The sequence below is a fragment of the Copadichromis virginalis genome, linkage group LG8, assembly GCF_057382275.1.
Source record: "Copadichromis virginalis isolate Kocher_CV1m ecotype Utaka linkage group LG8, C_Virginalis_male_GT1.1, whole genome shotgun sequence".
NCBI lineage: Eukaryota > Metazoa > Chordata > Actinopteri > Cichliformes > Cichlidae > Copadichromis > Copadichromis virginalis.
In genome coordinates, this window is record NC_140625.1 from 13539397 (window position 1) to 13559329 (window position 19933).

General features: G+C 40.3%; 1 protein-coding gene across 2 annotated transcripts; it reads right to left on the reverse strand.

The window, feature by feature from the left end:
- Positions 1-86: 86 nt before the first annotated feature.
- Positions 87-19231, reverse strand: wdr90 (WD repeat domain 90). Of its 2 annotated transcripts, none has more exons than XM_085465959.1 (43): positions 18940-19231; positions 18706-18797; positions 18379-18555; positions 18137-18275; positions 17623-17793; positions 17214-17340; positions 16812-16879; positions 16477-16550; positions 15683-15883; positions 15459-15521; positions 15301-15369; positions 15100-15210; positions 14860-15005; positions 14700-14757; positions 14353-14471; positions 13657-13818; positions 13424-13554; positions 13152-13268; positions 12409-12644; positions 12176-12312; positions 11965-12095; positions 11341-11471; positions 11077-11238; positions 10696-10824; positions 9349-9482; positions 9231-9265; positions 8991-9107; positions 8603-8737; positions 8382-8464; positions 8207-8309; positions 7830-7951; positions 6865-7018; positions 6528-6718; positions 6183-6351; positions 5901-6024; positions 4664-4835; positions 3445-3567; positions 3088-3256; positions 2748-2878; positions 1923-2066; positions 824-940; positions 594-678; positions 87-451 (listed from the first exon to the last, which is right to left on the reverse strand). In XM_085465959.1, exons 1-43 carry the CDS (start codon positions 18950-18952, stop codon positions 294-296), a joined length of 5430 nt encoding a protein of 1809 aa, XP_085322085.1. In that variant the 5' UTR covers positions 18953-19231; the 3' UTR covers positions 87-293. The 2 variants fall into 2 exon arrangements, with proteins under 2 accessions (XP_085322085.1, XP_085322084.1); XM_085465958.1 differs by having other exon boundaries at positions 8570-8737.
- Between the last annotated feature and the right edge of the window lie 702 nt (positions 19232-19933).

The following is a 19933-nucleotide window of genomic DNA, read 5'->3' on the forward strand; positions in this document are numbered from 1 at the left end:
ACTAACACACATTCATACACTCTGTATGAAAACTCTCAATATATACATCTCTATATATAGAAATAACTAGACACACACAAAAGATCTTGAATTTAAAAAACATTATATTTCAAAAACATACATATAAAAAATGATTCAGTCGATAAACTTATGTGACAAATCTTTCAACAAGTCTTCCACAAACAACACCAGTTCCACCAAAAATATTCAACTGATTGAACGATCTAAGAAACAGTAGGGTTACATAAAAAAATAAAACCTAGGTGAAAAATAATGAGCCTGCACAGATCAGGTCAGAGGCCTCGCACTTCCCACAGCAGGATCTCATTATAAGCCACAGAGAAAAGAAGTGTCCCAGAGGGAGAGAACTGGCACGTCTGCAGTGAGTCGCTGTGCTGCAAGAAGTCCTGAAACCTGCCACTTGTTGACTTGATCAGCTTCAGCACTCGCTCTGATAAGACACGAGATACACAGCGAATAATTCATCACTGGCCAGAAGCCAACCAATGCAGCTTTAATGTTTTTACTGGAACCATGTGACACATTTAAAATATAAGCAAACAAATGAAAAAGAAAAAAACCTCAGCATTTACCATGTGATCCCACAGCTACAAGATGACTCTTAGAAGACAGGCTAATGCATGTGGCCCAGTGGGGGAAGGAAATCTTCTTGATTATCTGCAAATAGGAATAAAAACAGGCTTCACACACTGTCTGTGTGCAACATTTGCTAGTATACGTTCATAAAAAAAAAGAATAAAAAAAAAAAAGAATAATTAGAAGCACTAATGCAGTGAAGCAAAGAGAAAATGTACAGTGGTACCTGTTTTTTAGTGAGGCTATAAAAAGACAGCTCTTTCTCTACTCCGTAGCCGGTGTAAACCACCAGGCTGTGGTCTGCTGGGCAGAAGGAAGCCATGCTGGGGGGCAGGCTGTCACCCTACAACATATGGAAGGAACAAAAAATATTAGATGGAGACGGGTAAAAAAAACCCTGTTTCTTTAAAATGGAAAATGTTTATTAATTAACAAGAGAACTTAAACTCATCATATAAATATGCCTGATGTAGCCACACAGACTCATTTTCATCTGCAGTCGTTGGCTAGTTGATAGCATATTAAATTCGTCAACAAAACAGAGCCATGTGAGCAGAATTAAAGACAGAAACACATGTAACGCAAAGCACATACCCAACATTTCTCTGGTTACCGAATTAGAAGCTCGACTGCAAAAAACTTGTTTTCTTGAGGCATATTTTACAGTCACCTCTGGAAAGCGCTCTGAATGTACATTACCTTTGTTTAATGTACTCATTAAGAGGAGGTGGAGGGGCAGAAGAATCCTGCTTCTTGGTTTTAACATACAGATACATCCTCGTATCATCAGCATATTATTAGCTCATCATTGTGTCATCTGGCAAGTTACTGTAGGAGGGCAGTTTTTTTTTTTTTAAACAGGTTACAACTAATATTTTTTCCCTTTCACTGTACAGAGCAACACAATCTTTTGTTTACAGTGCATTACTCACTAAAACTCTGTGCATATTTAAAGTCTAAATGTACTTCAGTCCTGTGCTGGTAGGATTTATGCTCAAGCATAAAATGAGGATGAGCAAAAGAAATACAGCCCTTCAATCCTACATTGGGGTTGAAGGGCTCTCGCTATGCTGTTGGAATGTTTTTGCAGACACTGCAAGCCAATATAGAGTTCTATATAGTTCTGTGTGACCCTGTTTATGCCAGTCCAGCTGTAGCAGCAGTTTCTATTTATGCACTTATCAAAAATTGACTTCATATATTAGCTGCATCAGAAACTTGACATCCCCCCCAAAAAAACCAAAAACCCCCAAACAAAACAAAAAGCCATTGAAGTGACATTTCAACTCATTACTATGCACTGTTACTTAAAATACCGATTGTACCGTGAAATGGGCGGGAGCAGGAAATGACAGCCAGTCTAGCAGATTACACTTGTCCTTCATCCAGTCGGCAGCCCACACACTGACGCGCCTGTCAGCGCTCGTGGCCAACCACAGGTCATTTCCTTCCAGCCCAAAATTTTCACACTGGGGTTGAGAAGATAAAACAGTGTCAGAAAGGTACTGATGAAAGAAAAATGGTTTTAAGTATCACTAAAGTTAGACGTCTTGCTTTTAAATAGTTTCACACAGGATCATTAACTCTAGCTAATATATTTCTGTGTATAAGAAGCAGGGTTCACTGAGGAATTTTAGTGTTTCTCTCACTGATTAATACTGACCATAGAGTTTATTACCAGTTCACATTTACATCTTCAGCTTCATTTTCACACATGCAGTGGGATTTGCAGACATTACCCAGAGGAGTGACAATGCACATACCCAAATGAATCAGACTTCGCTTTAGCACAGTCTATGTGATGTCCAGTTAGGCCCAGTTAGGTGTCAACAGTGCAGGTAATTAAAGAAAGTGTGTGGGTTATGTGTCCTGCCTGCACGTTGTACCTACATCAGTGTCGCGCAGGTGTGAGAACGTGTGCTGTGGGGTCTATGAGCAACATGTGAGTCTCTGCAGAACTTTAAACTTAAGGATGAAAATATCCAAAAAGGAATGATTCAGAACACTGTTTTGATTCTGTGACTGGTTCTATCGAAACGACCTCAGCTGCAGGTTGTTTATATATCATTTTCATATATATTGCTTAATCTCTTGTGGTTGGTTTCCAACATCTGCCACGGTTTCTGTTGTTCTGACTTCAGAGAGCTGACCTGTTCAATCACACACTGGATTGTGGTGATCATCGCTCCTTTGTGGTCCTTTATGACTCGAATAGTTGCTCCATTTACCGGGCTGCTGACGGCTACCAGACCATTCTTCCCAGCTGAAAGGATCACATGACCTGTACAGTGGGGGACAAAAAAAAGTTCCAAAGCTACAACTGGATGAAACATTAAATTTTACTTCCAGAACAGTAATGCACAAAAGAGCAAGTCCTTCCTGTGAGTATTTTCACTGAACAAAGTGACGTAGCTGAAATATATTATCACACTCTTATTCCTGCAAAGCAGATAAAATGTAAATACACTACATTCAGCTCTCCTCTCTCACCATTAGCTGAGTACTGGATGGCAGAGATAGCCACGTGATGGGGATGCAGCTTCATCTCCATCTCTGTTGAGGCGAGCCGAAAGATCCTTACAGTCCCGTCACTGTATCCCCCAGCCACGTACGTGCTGTCTGCACTGGAAAAAGGGCTCCAGCACACACAGTCACAAGCCTGATGAAGACATGAAACAAATGCATGAGCTGCTTATTAATTTTCAGCTTCAATAATTCTGTGATATTACTGAGATTAGCATCGATGCCAATGTGTTCATTACAGTTTTGCTTTGATGCTTTCAGTTGGTGTAGAAACTATCCAACATGATTCTTGTGGCAAAATCCCCTTTGAGTGTACTCACTCACCTGGTTGAGCACCTGGAACTGCACCACCAGCTCATAGCTCGAGGTTGACCACACCCTCACGCTGCCGTCCTCGCTGCAGGTGGCAAAGTGGCTCTCGTCAAAGCTAAACGCTACGTCATTCACCTGGAGAGCAGAGAACACACAGAGACGCAAGTGTTTTCTCTAGCCTGAAGATAACATTCAACAAGCAAACACAGCATCCTCAGAGATCTTATTAAGACATTTCTGGCATTTTCTTGCTACAGGTTCTGCATATTTTTTCACAACAGCCCATTCTGTTGTATCAGGCGCAGATTATTATTGTGATTAATGCCTGCTGTGCATCTCTCTTAAGAGAGAAAAAAGGCTTATAGAAAGACCAAAAAATAAACAAGAGAACAGCTGTGGGAGGTCAGATAAACAGACAAATCAATATGTAAACTGAACGTGAATAACCAAAAGCAATGTCAAAAAAGAAGCATTTAATAAAAACTGATCTGATAATGTCAGGCTTTTCACAGTCTACTCTTTGTTCTGTGGACAGATTGCACTTACTTAATGACAGGCAGCCTTTGAATTTCATAAAGAAGCCAATTAACTAATCATTAAACCCTTAATAATTTTATATTTTCCGTTCCTCTGAACTCCAGGGAGTCATTTTTATGCTTTTGTCTTAGAACTACCAGAATCTCCAAGTCTCTAATGCTTTATAATCATTTAAGTGTTAATTTTGTTGAGGTCTGTTATTTCTTTATAATTTTTCTGTGTTCAAACAGGATTATGGACTCTATCTATTAGCAGGAGAGGCAGAAAGGTTTTCTGCTGAGTATAAAAGAGATAATGGTGGGCTAATTTATTTGAAATGAAGAGGAAATGATTAATAGTCTTCAACATCTGAGCTTGAAGCACTTTCGATTCTTATCATACATGGACTGGATCTGTGAGGGGTAAAATCAGCAGCTTGGATTGATTATACCTGCAGCTATACAAATATAAAGAAACATTTTCTAAATGAAAAAGGAAAAGAGTGTCAAGTCGACATTACAGAGAGCCTTCTGTAAACAACACAGGACACATCAGCTCTATAACAAATCAGTTTTTATAATGATGCTATGTGCAGTTGTATATTTTAACAGTCACATTCATTAATACACATTTAAGGTATAACATGCAATCAGCCCACAAGAACATTATTATTTCTGTGTCACGAGCTAATGATTCCTAAATGTCACACTGGTACCTTAGTTTTGTGGCCGCTGACCAGTCGGATGTTGCTGTTATCTGACCAGTTGATGTACCAGAGGGTTCCTGCCGTGGTTCCAACAATCCCCATGTCCATTGTGTTATCGAACGATGCACTCACTGTTGCCCCATCCAGCATTATCTCTTGCGCCAACACCACTGCTGTCCCACTGAAGCACAGACAGAGGTGCTCATAAGCACTGATCCACCATTAAAGTAGAGACAGGTCTCTGTTTTATTCTTTACCTGGTTCTTAATGTTTCAAAAAACACGACAGAGCATTATGCAGAGAAAGAGGTCAGCTTATAAGTGAACCACGAAGTGAAAAAGAAATCTGCATAAATACTGTTTCTCATTTTTTGTTCTTATTCATAACACAAATAACACTGCTCACTGTTAGAGACAGACAGCCAATGACAACCATTTTATTAAGCACATTTTAAGACAACTGCCCAGATAACTTATTTTTATGAAGACAAAGGATAGAAAACAGACCTAAAGTGAAAAGGGGGGAATGAGTTGGCCCACAGTGAAGGAGAAGTAGTCATGAAATGTTCTGCAAATGTGGAAAATATTTCAAGACTATCCAATGATGACAACAAACTGGCTGAGAGAATGGCAAGTATGTGCAAAACAACTCGAATGTCAGGCAACTTGAAGAACACTAAATTTTAAACATGGTTAATTTACAAGGTTTCTCTTACTTGCACATTTCCACATGAGTTATTTTACCATGCTCACACCTTCAGAATTCTTCTCTTGACTTACAATACTGAATCAGAGGAAAACCGGCAAAATCTGTCCATAACCTGTGAACTTTTTACCTTTTACTTGGTTGTTTTGCACACACTTGACAAACATCTTTTCTTCCTAACGCTTTCCCCCTCTTCTAGAATTAAAGAGACCTCTGGGATGAGAGATGAAAGACCATTTCTATTCTTTTCTAGAGCTCAAGTCGACCACAGACACAGACTTATGCTCTTCTACCCATTATTTACAAGTCAGTAATATAAAAATATAAAAATACAGAATTACCTGTAAATCTATGCTATGATTATGTTATTGCTCCTGCAACATACACCCAGACAGTGCAATGGATGAAAGCAGTAAAACAGTTAAACATTATTTACCTTTTGCCCTGTATTCTCGTTAGTAAACTGACTGAGGATTGTATATTTGTATTAATGAGATGATATAATGAGACAGGAGGGATCATTCAAAATTGAGCAACAGACCTGTCTTCCACACCTCTGCCCTTTTCCTCAGCCTTCAAGCTCTGAACCGCTTCTACCTCCCACAGTCGCAGCCAGCGGGTGTTGCTGCCTGTGAGGAGGCGGTTTCCTCGACACAGCAGCACACCTACACCAAGAAAACACATCAATTCAGTTTCAAGTGGCAGAAGCTGTATATCCAAGATATCTCTATCTAAGCTGCACTAGTGATGCTGTTGTGTTTTTTTCCTGTGTGGTGAAATGTCACGCTATCATGAACACATGGAGGATTTTGCCTATTTGTACCAATTTCTCCTTCGTCGGCTTCCCAGGTCATTAAGCAGCGCTGCGTTCTAACATCCCAGGTGCAAACATGTCCTCGGTTTGTGCCGGTGAACAGGAAGTCATCCATGTGGTAGCAGAGAGCCGTCAGCTCCACATCACCCACCTCTGCTGGTGTTTTCACCCTCTGGACCTATATGGGTAAAGGAAAAGTCAATCTTCATGTAAGTAAAGTAAAATCTTCACCCACTTCAAAACTAAATGCATTTCTTTTACATTTCAATGATGGCTACATTATGTGGCCCAAAACTCCTGATCAGGTAAGAAAATCTTATTGTGTGTGTTTATGGATTTTTTGTGGTCGTTAACCTTGAGGTCTGCATCCTGGCCCTGTGTGTGGAGAAAGCAGAAGTATACCCCATCGGTGCCCACGCAGGCCATCTGACTGGCTGCTGATGGGCTGAAAGCAGCATCGTGGACTGGTCCTGACACCCTTACACTTGACAGCATCTGGAAGTTCCTACTGCTCCACAGAGCCACTTCCGGGTCAGAGAAGTCTCCTGTGTAATGGTGAAGAGTCACAAGCCAGTAGCAGTTATACGATTTGCAGCAGATGAGACGATTGCTGTCAGCTACTTTATCAAGTATAATACGGAACAAACACAAAGAAAAGAAAAGTTCAACTGCAATCGGATACGACACTGACCAACAGAGAGAAAGAAACAATCATCCCTGGAAAACGCAAGACACTGGACGGCGCCGCTGTGGTAGGAGACACTGCGACGACATGTTCCACTCTGGACGTCCCAAATGGAGATAAGGCTCCTGCTGGAGTTAGTGCCACCAGCTGATGCTATAGTCTGAGAATGAAATAAAGACACAAACAACCCAATACACAGTTGATTCATATTGCTGACAGTTACATCATATAGCTCTCTGTGATGAAAGTATTACACTCTCGGAAAAACACAACAAAAAATGACTGTCACATTGTTGTGGAGGAATTTTGACCTACTTTACTTTACAACATTGCTTCAGTTGATTGAGGTTTGTGGGCATTTGTTTGTGCACAGCTCTCCAAACGGTCTTGCTTGAGGTCAGGTTGAGGTCTGGACTTTGACTGTGCTATTGTGACGCTCTGATTGCTTTCTTTTTCAGTCATTCTGTCGTAGATTTGCTGCTGTGCTTGGGATCATTTCAGCCAGGCTGTAGCTGCTGTCCCCACATTTTACCCTAGAATACTTTGATAAATAGAGGAGTTCATGGTCGACTCAATGACTGCAGGGTTCCCAGGTTCCTCTTGCTTTTGTCAGGCCAAACAACAGTTGCCTTCTTGGATACAAAGCAAAGAAGTGTAATCTTCTAGAAACTTTTCATATAATACAACTCTAGTTCCCTATATGTGCATTCATTTTAATTAAATATAATTATCAATCACTATTTGGCTGTGGTCACTTTCCCTCTTGTTTCTCTTTGATTTTATTAGAGAAGCCTTTTCATAATGACCAGGAGTGTTTGGTTTCAGCACACAACTAAAAAATGTGGTTATTTTGTACCTTGATCATAGCAGACCACACCTGATGCTCCACCAGTCATTTCATATCAGATAATATTTCAGATAACATACCTGTAGAGTTTGAGTACTGAGTTTCGAACTAAATTTTTTTTTACCTGTGCATCATTTGTAACCGCAAGGCACGAGATCTCTTCTCTGTGGCCCTGCAAGTGTCTCTGACTTCCTGTATGAAGATCCTCCACGACCACCACACATCCGCAAGAGTATGCAAATAAACCTGCAACGGAAAATAACTGCTGGGTTTAAGCAATGCTATACTAGGTGGCTCGTTTTAAAAGCTGCTATGAGTAGAAAAGTGTTTCGTGCATTTGATTTGAAAGTTGGATTTTTACTCAAGTTTCAATAGTAGTAGCCAGTGTGCTTTAGGTTACTTTTATTTGTTTGATCAAGCTTAAGTTCATACCATAACTCTGATGTCACACAATATTTTCAGTTTTACTTTTATGTTTTTCTTTCAGAATATCATCTTAACCTTGGTCGGGGCTCCACACCATGTTGCCACGCCCATTGCCATTGTAGCCAATCACTGCTTTGAGCCTTATGCCTTCTTCTTGTGCTTCTGGAGCTACAACAGACTAGAAGAGAGAAGAAAATAAGACAGGACAGCAAATCTAAAGAAGCATATTGTGGCTGCAGTGTCTGTTTACCTGATCAAGTGATGATGTCTTGAAACGTGGGATAAAGTGCTTGTAACAGTCTGGACGTACTGGCTTCTTTTGTTTCAACTCAGCTGAAAGGCAAAATGGCACCAATTTAAAAAACAAAACAAACAAAAAAATGAGAAAGCTAAACAACAGCAATATAATACCAAAACCCCCCAAAACATTGCATTTACAAGTGTCCATATAACTGCTATTTAGGGGAGAACCGTTGATCAGATCTGTCACTTTGAGGAAGGAGACAGCAGGTCTGGGATCAGAGGAAAGACCTGAACCAGTCTCTGGTGCTGATGCAGTTGGGATTGTCTTTGCTGGGGTGTCACAAGAAAACAAGGACCCCAAATCTGAGTGAGACAGAAAAAAACTGTTGCTTTAAAAGCAAACTTGACTGTATTAAATTTACAGATTATATGACAAAAATTATCAATGGCAATAACTCTTAACAACTTAAAATCTACAAGCAGATTGATTATCAGTTTCTCAGAGCAAACCATCAGTATAAGACTGTGCACAAAGTCCCAGACTGATCAGCTAATCATACAGTCCACCACAGACAGGAACTACAAGCGGAAGCAGACGAACAAAACACAAATTTACCTCGGTGTCCAACCCGGTCAATGCTGCTGATGTCCAGTCGTGGTGGTGGTGAGGAGGGGAGCGGCGCTGTCTTTCGAGGCATACCGTTGGACAATTGTATATCATCAACTTCAGTGTCTGTTAAGTTGTTATATAAAATTGCAAGACCAACTATTTATTTCAAATTGGTAAAAGCAAAAGAATGAGATGCATTTTGCATCATTAAAGCAAGACTGAACTGGAGCAAACTAAATATGTCACCTGGTTTCGGAGCGTAGCTTATTTTGAAAGGTGAGCTGTGAGTGAAGACAGAGACAAATAAATATGAACCAATATAGGTTATAAACATTTGTTAAGAAGACTCAAGAGTGATTATTACCAACTGTGAGCTGTAGAGTTTACAGGATTTGCCAGGAAGTCCCAAAGAAAAATGGCGTCCCCGACTGAGATCACTCCCAGTTGGTCAGGGGTGAAGCTAAGCTGCCGAATAGGATGACTGTGGCCTATGAACATCTGGTAGAAATGAACACATTTAACTTCACAACATTAACTCCTAAAACATCAGCCTCCTACTACTGTCTGTTCTCTACAGCTGACATAATTTCTACAATCCTCATCAAAATTAGTGCAATGTGACCTGTAGTCACTCAATACTTGCAAAACTATAACTACAATCAGACAATTGTATGAAATAATATGATCCATTACAATAAAATCTTTTAGAATCCATTAAAACACTGACATAATAAGCCTTCTTTAGACTTTTTCAACATGTATGATTATGTCACCCGTACTTGTAAAATAAGGCAGCAAGCACGACTTTATCAAACATTTAGTAATACTTTATAATACAGTCCATGTCTAAGGGATCATTTCCTTTTTATCAAATGGTAAATCAATGTACCTTAGTTTGAAAGTACAGCATACACTTAAAGATAGATACACGAGAATAAGGGAATAACAAGTCAGGTTTTTACACACACACACACACACACACACACACACACACACACACACACACACAAAACAAAATTACTGTAAGTAATTTCAAAAAAGGCCAAACAAGTTATGCTGTAAGCAACTTTAAGCACTACATAATTTCTTGATAATTTTAGAAAAAAAACCCATATTTTACAGTTTTACAAGTACAACAGTGTACTTTTCAGGGCGCGGGCCATATGATGGCGGGGTTTAAACTTTCCTAATTTCAAGGTGTTTTACTTTTGAAATTTACATTTGAACAGTGATTGTGAAAGAAAATAAATAAGTCAGACTTGGCTCCATCACTATAAGGTCACACGGTGATGCAAATGTTGATGCTATTATTTTCTTTCTTTCCATTTCTAAGTGAGAACAGTCCTTATCACATTTATATTGGTGAAATAAAGGCACAAGTAATCCACTCCTTGATGTGACACACACAAAAGTATGGTGTGTATACAATTTAAAATGCACCTACATTCTAATTATTTTCTTGCTTTCTATAAAAACCTGGCTTGTTATCCTCTAATTCTGGTGTGTCTACCTTTAAGCACTTTTTAGGTAAAAATTATAATGTAATTTGAAATAAAATACATTTAAATTCCATGTAATTGTATTCATCATTATTATATATAATCATATTAAAATTACACCCTTTGTCATGAGCTGTATTGTAAAGTTTTACCAAGTACTTTAGTTGATAATATTTGTTCTAAAGAGTCTAAGTTACTCTTTTGTTGACTACCTGTGAGTTAATATCAAGCTGCATGTTATAATCCCACACTTTCACAGCGTTGTGTCCGGCTGTCAGCAGGAAACGACCATCGTCACTCACAGCCAGGGACGAGCAGTAGTGTTTGTGCACTTTAGACAGCTGTCAGAAAAACCGAAAAACAACACTCAGAAACAAAGAGATACAAACTGTGTTCATAAAACGATACAATAATATCTTAGTTACTATATTATGACAAACTTCTAAGCTTCTTGTCTTGTAGCACCATATATCTCTAAAGAGAAAACCAACCCCAGGCATCTCCCATGTTTCTGTCTTAAGCAAATACTCAGTCTTGGAACCACTCAACAAGTAATTCATGGATTTTACAACAAAGCTGTTGTGAACAGTTACCTCTCGGAGGAGGCGGCCTGTCTTGGTGCAAACCCAGAGGATCTTATTACCAGATGTGGCAACCAACAAGTGTTTGGTGGAGGCCGGAGGGAAGCAGACCTTCAGGGCAGAATCCAGACGGGGACTCTCTACATCCAAAATACTCACATCTACATGTAGCAGCTACAAAAGAAGTTATGTGTCAGTGTGGACAGGGTAAGACAGAAGAACCCAGACTCTAATGCTCAAAGTGAAAAGTGCAGATTGTACGGTGTGAGAGTTGACCTCATCAAGAGTCCGTGCGTCAGCAACGGTGACAGTGTACTCTGAGGGACCGACAAAAGCCAGGCAGCGACTGTCGCTGCTTACTGTGAGCGCGTCTGGAGCGCGCTCAGTGCCTCGAGCCACCACATTACCTAACCGAAAAGGTATAGAGTGTCAAGCCAGCTTATATTTGTAATTTAAAATAGTGTAAGTAATTGACCATGTTCAACCAAATAAAAAACATTATCTACATAACACAGTTGTTCCTAGTAGAAGTGCAATGAATGAAAATCAGCACTTTTGTTGCAATAAAACAAACGTTGGAGAAAAAACTAATCCAAAGGAAAAGAAAAGAATAACAGCTTTTAAGCTTTGTGGGCAGATAAATCCAACATGTGGCTCTGCAGCAGCCTGCAGCAGAGGGTAGATAGACATAAGAGTCCAGTTTAACTACACTTTTTCTAAAACTAATAACCAAACTAAAAGTCTGGTTTACGTGTTATCTTATAGGCTTTTAAAATTAAACAGTACATGTTATGGCACAGTGAGTTATTCCCATTTGATGCTGTGTCTGCAGAAAAGTTCTACTTATGGGTAACATATGGTGTACTAAGAATAACTTGAAGTGGTTGTTTGTATACATACACACAACTTTGATGACACTGTGCTCTTCCTCAGAGGAATTATAAAGTGCCAGAGACCCCTGTGAGTCGGCGCTGTACATGAACTCGCCGTCTGGAGAAAAGGCAAGACCCACCACTTCACCTCTGTGCTGCCTGTGTAAAAATAAATACATATAAATGGAAAAAGCTTCTTCACTGCCACCGGTGCCGACTCCGGGCTAGTTAAAACGTACTTATGATCCGCCAGCAGCTTGGCACTGGAGATTGCAAAGACTCTGACCATGCCAGAGCTGAAACCACAGGAGAAGATCTGCTCCCCCGGATGGAAGGCTACTGAGCAGGGGCTGTCTTCAGATACAAAATCATACAGCTGAACACAAGACAAGAGAAACATCGCTCTGATCAATAAATGTGCTACTGGTAATGGGGACAGTTTCTGTATACTTGTTTTCTTTTTTAGTTAGACCTGGTGGAGGGAATCCATATTCCAGATTCGCACTGTGCCATCAGAAGAAGCTGTTGTGAGATGCCGATGAATGCCGTTGACGCTGAAGCCGAGCACAGTGTCTGTATGTGACCTCATCAGTGTGTTGTAACCACGGCTGCTCACATCAAGGAAGCCCAGGTTACCAGTAGAGGTGGCAGCTAGGACGCGAAGGCTATCAAATGAGATTAGCGCCGTGCTCACAGGTCCCTCGTGCTCTGGAAAAATACAAATAATGTACATAGCCAGCTATTTTTAAACAGCCCAGGATCACCAACAGTTAGCCACACTAACAGCAGAAAATGCCATAGCTGCTGTACTCCTTGATGGAGAGCCTGTAGAGGTGGCTGCTTCAAATTCAAATCCGCTCATACACCGAAACTCCTGAAGACGGAAAGTGAGTGTATCGAGTTCACAGATTTCTCATATCAGGCAAATACTGCTCATACTCTTAATTTAAACACCACTAAAACAGAGAGTACACTTAAAGCTTAGCTCAACCTCATCCATCCATCTACAATGTCATCAAAGTAGTGAGAATGTTTTAATTCAGTTATCTAATGTGTGTCTATAACATTAGTTAAATCAGAAAGGTCTGAGAAACAAAAACATAAATAAATCTTACCCATCAAAGCTCTAAATATTCATCACCTAAAGATTAAATCACTGCCTCTGGTAACTGTTAGCTACAGGTGAATGTTAGGCCATCTCATGACTGCGCCTACCAGCTTCCAGGAAGACTGTAGAAAAATCAAAGGGCCAGAGCCGCAGGAAGCCATCTTCAGAGCCTGTGGCGCAGAATGATGAGGACACACTGATGCTGTTGATAGCAATGCCTGGACCTGGGATGGGACGAACACAGTCACATTATGGTCGTTTGACTTATTTTTTCAGGTGGGGGTTAATCATGTAAATTATCAAATGTTAAATTGAAGACAAGTTAAGTTTAGATAATGTCACCTGAAGAGAATCACGACTGTGAATTCTAACAACCTACCTGTATTAAAAGTCCATTTCTCTCTGCGGTCAGCATGTTGCGTCTGTGCAGGTAACAGCCTCCTCACGTTTTTAATAACAACGCTGCTGTAGTCTATTTCAAAGATATGCCCACTCCGAGTGCTGGCGTATCTATGGGGAAGAAGTTACAGAGCGAACATGTTCAGTGGAGTCAGATTCGTTTCACACTTCTCCTGAAGTTAAGAAAACCCGCGTGCTGATTTGCTCGCTCACAGTGTTCGATCATCAAGATGCTGCTCATCAGAGTTTCCCTCCTCAAAGGCCACATCTGTGAAATCCAGTGTTTGGTATTCATCCAGGTTGACTGGACAGGAACGCAGTGTGCCATTCCGCACTCGCCACAGACGAATATTTCCCCGACCGCATGACACCATCCTAAAAGCAGCACACATGCAGATTTTCCCATTGTCTCCATTCTCAACTACAGTGCGATACACTTAATTTTTCACACATTGCTTCTGCATTTTTATTTGTTTTTAATAAATAATTAATGGCAGAGTGTACTGTTGTTCATCTGAGGTTGAATTGTTATAAATGATGAGTCGATTGGTTGAAACTGTCTTTGCGGAATATCTCACTCCACAATGAAGTCTTCATTCTTGGGCTCTTCCTCACAATCCCCACAACACTGTTTGCAGTGTGACTCTTTGCATGCCTGCATTTAAATCTGATAAACCTTCACCTGTTTGCAGTTTATGAAGAGCTTCACAAGATCCACATGATGTCAGCACTAGAGATCAAACTGATCAACCTTCAGAGGACAGTGTCCTCAAAGCTTCCAACAGCTGAGAGAGTGACAATCCATTCGTTGCAGACTAATAACATGATGCTATACAGTATGGTAGAATGTGTGATTTAACATTTACACAAGTGCAAATGGTAAAACACACATATGCAGTACGGAGGTACCTTGTATCGTCAAAGAAGGCGACCTTCATGGTGTGAATGTCCACATCTGTGTGCGTTTTGGCCAAGATGGACACCTCTCCACCTTTGCTAACATTCAGAGTGTTCCACACCACAACCATCTGTGAAATAACACACAGACGCAATCACCCGACAGCTTTGCAGAATCAGACTCCAACAAGAAGAGCCATTTATAGCCTGATAAAAATAAAGTGGGTCAGTTTGGGTTAATATTATTAAAAGCTTCTTAGAATTGTTTCATCTTGATCTAACGACCTCTGTGACTCTACATCTAGAGATAATTCTTTTCATACATGGATTTTCATAAGATTTGAATGAATGGAACTCACTGTTTTATTGTGCTTATCTTTACCAACTCCACAGAGAATGCCACCGCCGTAGGAGAAGCTTCAAAATAGGAAGAGATGAATAGAAGAAAAATCTAATTTAACAAAACAAGGTTTTTAACAAACTTACACGTTATTGTTCTGTGTGATTGCAGTCGGTTACCTAAGACAGGATAACGAATGTGCATGAGTCCTGAACATGGCCACACAGTTTGCTTTGTGATAGTTCCACACCCGAACTACACTGTTGTTGCCAGTTTGCGCTGAGGCCAGGAGGGTTGTGTTACCATTAAAAGCCAGCGCAGACACCTACAAAGACACCAAGTGTAATATTGAATTTTAAGTATCTTATTTTGGATGTTTCACATTGCTGAGTTGGAGCAGGACACCGGATCTCATTTACTTTATCGGTGTGGCCGATGAAGAATCTCTGCTGGTTAGAGGATATCTTCATAGAGACGATAATTGCATGGCACGGATACACCACTTCATCGCCAGATTTGGACCACAGGGCCTACGGTGCAATGAAGTGCAGTTATTAAAATTTTTTTCAGGATTGATGGTTATGCGTTTTATTTAGGGGTTTAATTCCAGAGAACCATACACATTTAAAAGTAGCTCCTCCAAAGCCGATGATTCGATTGAGCCTGAGAATCGGATCTGGGAGCAGCTTCTAAAAGAAAGAGCAGAAAAAAAATGCTAAGATTTTAGAAACAAACCACGTCCTGGCGGCTGTTTTCGTTTCAATCTCCACCCTTTTACCTGCTGTTTGGCTTCTCTGGACAGTGACAGACGCATAGGCCGTGGAACAGGAGTGCACACAAACTGTAACATAACAAGGTCGACAGGTTTTCTCAAGCTCACACACAACTGTACAAAGAGCACTGAAGGACAAATACAGCAGAATGTACAAAGAATAGAATGTGCTATATAACAGGGCATCCTAAGCTTGGACATTTATTTTAATAGGAGGACTGAAGCATCACCTCATCTTCACTTTCTTCCCCACGTTTGCTCAGGCCTTCCTCAGCGTGCACATACACATGAACTCCACCATCATCAGCCTCAGAAGGCGGCCTGGACGCGAGTTTGTGTGAACCGGAGGATGCCAACAGATCATTCTGGTGAGTGGAGACTACACCCAGCTCAGGTATGCTGGCCACCACAGGGGTGTTATTTCTTGATAGCTAAGAAGAAAATAACATATATAGAAAGATGTACGCTTAAAAAAAAAAAAATCATAAGCCTCCACCTAATTATATACTTGGAGTGAAAACTGGTCCAATTGAAAGTTCTCTCTGCTTGGACCAATTTCTTCTTATTTGTGTGTCTATACTGTATGTGTAAAAATGACAACCAGTACAGCAAACGCTCTCAAAGTATTTTTACTAATGACCGTCTAAAGTGAGAAATGAGGAAAAAGGGGCTTTTAAAAGTGGTCTGGTTACATCTGGTTACAATGCAGGAGTTTAAATCTGTTTTAAAGGGTGAGAAAACAGTTCATTTGGTCAGAGTGACTGGTTTTGATGTTGCTCATGTAGTGACCTGTTACTGCACATGATTCAGATGTTTGCCTGTACTGAATGTCAGCTGTATCTCTTTTCTTCACATGTTCAATGTAATATTTATTGTAATTTATGCCGTTCTCCTGGCCTGGTCTCTCTTTAAAAAAGGATTCTTAATCTCAAAGATACATATTCCTTTATTTATCCAGGTAAAAGTATCTATACCGTACTATTCACCATGGAAGGAAAAATGTGCTAAATGTTATCAGTCTTACTAATTTTGGGTTGGTGATCTGGTGGATGAGGGACACACGATCTTGAACTGGTTTGCTGAGGCTGGGAGTAGACCCTGGAGAATACAATGGAAAATGGAAACCAGTCATCTACGATACATTACTACTGGTATTATTACCTTGATGAACACAAGCACCTCAGATTCCACATCCCATGAATCAGGCATGTAATATTGAGCCAGTAGTTTCATTTTCTTTGAGTTAAGACTTAATTTAACACCAGAAAGAAAGAACCGATTTAAGCATAATTGTGTTTTGAGGTGAGGCGAGCTCTTTCTTCAGTATATTTGGTGACGAGTGTCCTTTTCATTACTTACGATGCTCTGACTGTGGACTGCCATTCTGAATGGAGTCAAACGGTAACTTTGTACCTTCAGAGGGAAACCTGTTGGGTTAGGAAAAGTTGAATGACTTTGTAGCAGTGGTAAAGGCAGATAACATCTGTATTAAATCAATAACAATTTAGGCTGCAGATAGGTGTAAATATTTCTAAAATCATCACAAAAGGAAAAATCCACCCTTAAGACAGTATTCAAGTACATGTCCACATATTGAGAGCCTAAATGACTTTGCAAACAAAGAAGTTGTTGATATGGATTACAAATATTCAGCGTGGCTATGAGACTAATCTTTACCACTTTGCACCGAAATTTCAGTTTTTGTATCAAGAAAAGTGTTTTTTCTGGACTTTGCTTTAAACTGAATATCTATAGCTGTACCTGATGTAATCATACAGATCATGCCAGGAGCCTCCCTTGGGCACAGGAAATGACATCTCTCTGGGTATGGCACCTGTTCCCTGAGACGAGGTCAGACCCATTAACTTAGCTTGACTGAAGGAAACTCCTGTTAAAAGATAATAACAATGAATAAGCAATGACTGGGTTAAAGATTTTAAAAGCTTCAACATGTGTGTCTGTGTGCAGCTGTATTTCATCATCTTTGCTCGTTGAATTGACTGGTTTTGCAGTTTTCTGTTCAGAGACACAGAAAAACACTGTCCAGTTTTCTTTTTCATAACTTGATCTGGCCATTTTAAACGAAAAACAGCAGTTAAACAACTAACTGCACATATAAAATATATACATGTACAGTAAGACGTCCATTGTTTGAAAGTTTTGCCCTCACCTGGGTCTAGCAGTAAGTCACTGGTAAACATGTTTTTCACTGTCATGTTGGCACATAACTTGATATTCTTCAGGTGACTGTAGGAGCGGCTGAGGTAGTCAGAAAGCGTGAGCTGCAGGTCCAGCATCAGACACGTCCAGCGCACTGATGTAGGAGCTGGACCCACCAAACCTATATCAAATAAAAATGTGTGATTTTTACAAAGTAACAGTCCCTCTGTATTAAATAATACTTTTATAGGATTTCTAAGAGTCCACAAGCTCATTAAAAAAGCGTCTGAGGGCATAGCTCAAGTAAGCAGTAGGGTTGTTTTCTCATAGACTTCAATACAAAAGCAGAGATGGGGCTTCTTTATGAAACCAAACTGACACTCCTCTAAGTCAGCCCTTAGAAATAATGCTGATTTTAGGCATTTCTGCATTAGCTTCACTTTTTAGATCCTTCTTATACAATCTGTGCAATTACTGGAAATGGCTTAAGTATACCAGGCAGCGTGAGTGTGAATAGTTTTTACCCCGTCTTGCAGATTTAGCTGTGTTTTCATAAACTGAATCCTTTGCAGCTCCACACAGGAAAGGAAACTGAAGCCATGTAGCTGTGGACTTGAACTCTTTGAACGTGTTGGAAAAGGAGATACGGACAACCTGACCCTCCTATAAAACACAGCACAGAGAAAGAGGGAACGCAGTCTTGATTTCTCTGAGCAAAAATGAATGATATGCACAATGGATCATGCAGCCAAATAAGGGATGATACCCCTGCAGCGACATCTAGGTGGACCACAAAGTATTTGCCGGGGGTCGGCCTGAAGAGGAGGTAGAAGAAGCGTCCTGTCAGCCCCAGGGACTGGCTGCTGTTTTTGGGAAGCAGGATGAAGCTGTTGGCAGGAACAGGGCCCCTGATCCTGAACACCGGACACTTCAGTGTCTTATCCTGAGAGACGCAATGTTGGACAAAACATTCAAACAATTAAAATTCTATTTATCTTTAGAAAAACTAATCCTCAACCTGTGTGAGGAGACAAACTAGTCTTTACTGATTTCATAAGGGTAATTCAGGCAAGTGTAGTGTGTACAAAGTTACCGTGTATGCTGACACATCCCCCTCTTTTGTCGACCTCTTCCACTCTTCTACTCGGACATATTTGAATATGTTAACGTAGGGATGCTGCCAATCTGCACAATTAGAAAAGCTGGAGTTAGGTTTAACTAGTTATTAACAACGTTTGACTCTCGTTTAAAATCAGGGTTTCTGTCTCTCGGTCTTCGTTGTTGTATTTTATATGGATTTCATTCAAACCTTTAAAGTGCACTTTACCTTTGTAGGCCATTGATAAATGCAGCAAACAGAAAATCCACCTGTTGATATCCCAGTCTGGAAGTTAGCTAGCAAGCAGACAGTTAACTAAATAACCGGGAAAGTTCCTTCTGCCTTCTCCGGAGCTCAAAGCCAAACATAACCTTTTATTGTTCACATCATAAGATGCGGGGTTTTCCAGTTTTCCCGGTACCGTGTAAACAGCAGCTCGTTCAACATTTGATACATATCAAAGCTGTTATTTGCTTCCCGCTCCAGCCTCCGCCGTTGCCAACGACAGCACGACGGCCATGACGTCATGACGCTTACTAGCGGGTTGCTTCCTTCTTCTTCTTCTTCCCCCGGTTTCACATGGCAGTATGCACATGTGATCCCCCTTTCGGTACAGAGTTGTGTCCAGCAATGCACAATCTATATCCAAAGTAAATATACTGTATGTTCTATGAGTCTTTTCGATATCTATCGATCGCATTAATTTTTTAACAATTACTGCAACAAATTTAGCACATTTGCCTTCTTCCCATAAAGCAAAGCTGGGGTTTTCAATCCCTGTACTCCTGGGTGATAACGTTTATAGAAGAAAATTAATAATGAAAAAAGCAAACTATATTACAGGACATCTCGCAAAGATGACTCTACATCGAATTTCCGTGTATAACTGCTTTTTCTTTTAAGTTTGCGATCTAGTTTGTGACTTGACTTGATCGAACTGTTCTATTCTTTACTTCACAACAGTTTAGTTTACTCATCGGTCATATTTTACTATAAATACCTGGGGTCAGCCATCCAAAGCAAACATGAAGAAGTGAAGTAGAGAGGTGATGAAGAGAGTGCAGGCAGGGGAAAGCAGGTGGAGATGAGTGTCACAAGTGTAAAGAGTCAAAGGGAAGATTTGCAAGATGGTAATGAGACCTGAGTGAAAGCTATGATATATGATTTGAAGATGGTGGTACTTTCAAAAAGATGTGAGACAAAATTAGAGAGGCAAGGCTGA

What these genes read in the sequence shown, in the direction of transcription:
- wdr90 (XM_085465958.1), bottom strand. An exon ending in ACGCACGGACTCTTGATGAG is followed by an intron (nt 11,239 to 11,340) that starts GTCAACTCTCAC and finishes CTTCTTTTGTAG; the next exon opens with CTGCTACATGTAGATGTGAG. An exon ending in CATCCAGTACTCAGCTAATG is followed by an intron (nt 2,879 to 3,087) that starts GTGAGAGAGGAG and finishes CCCACTGTACAG; the next exon opens with GTCATGTGATCCTTTCAGCT.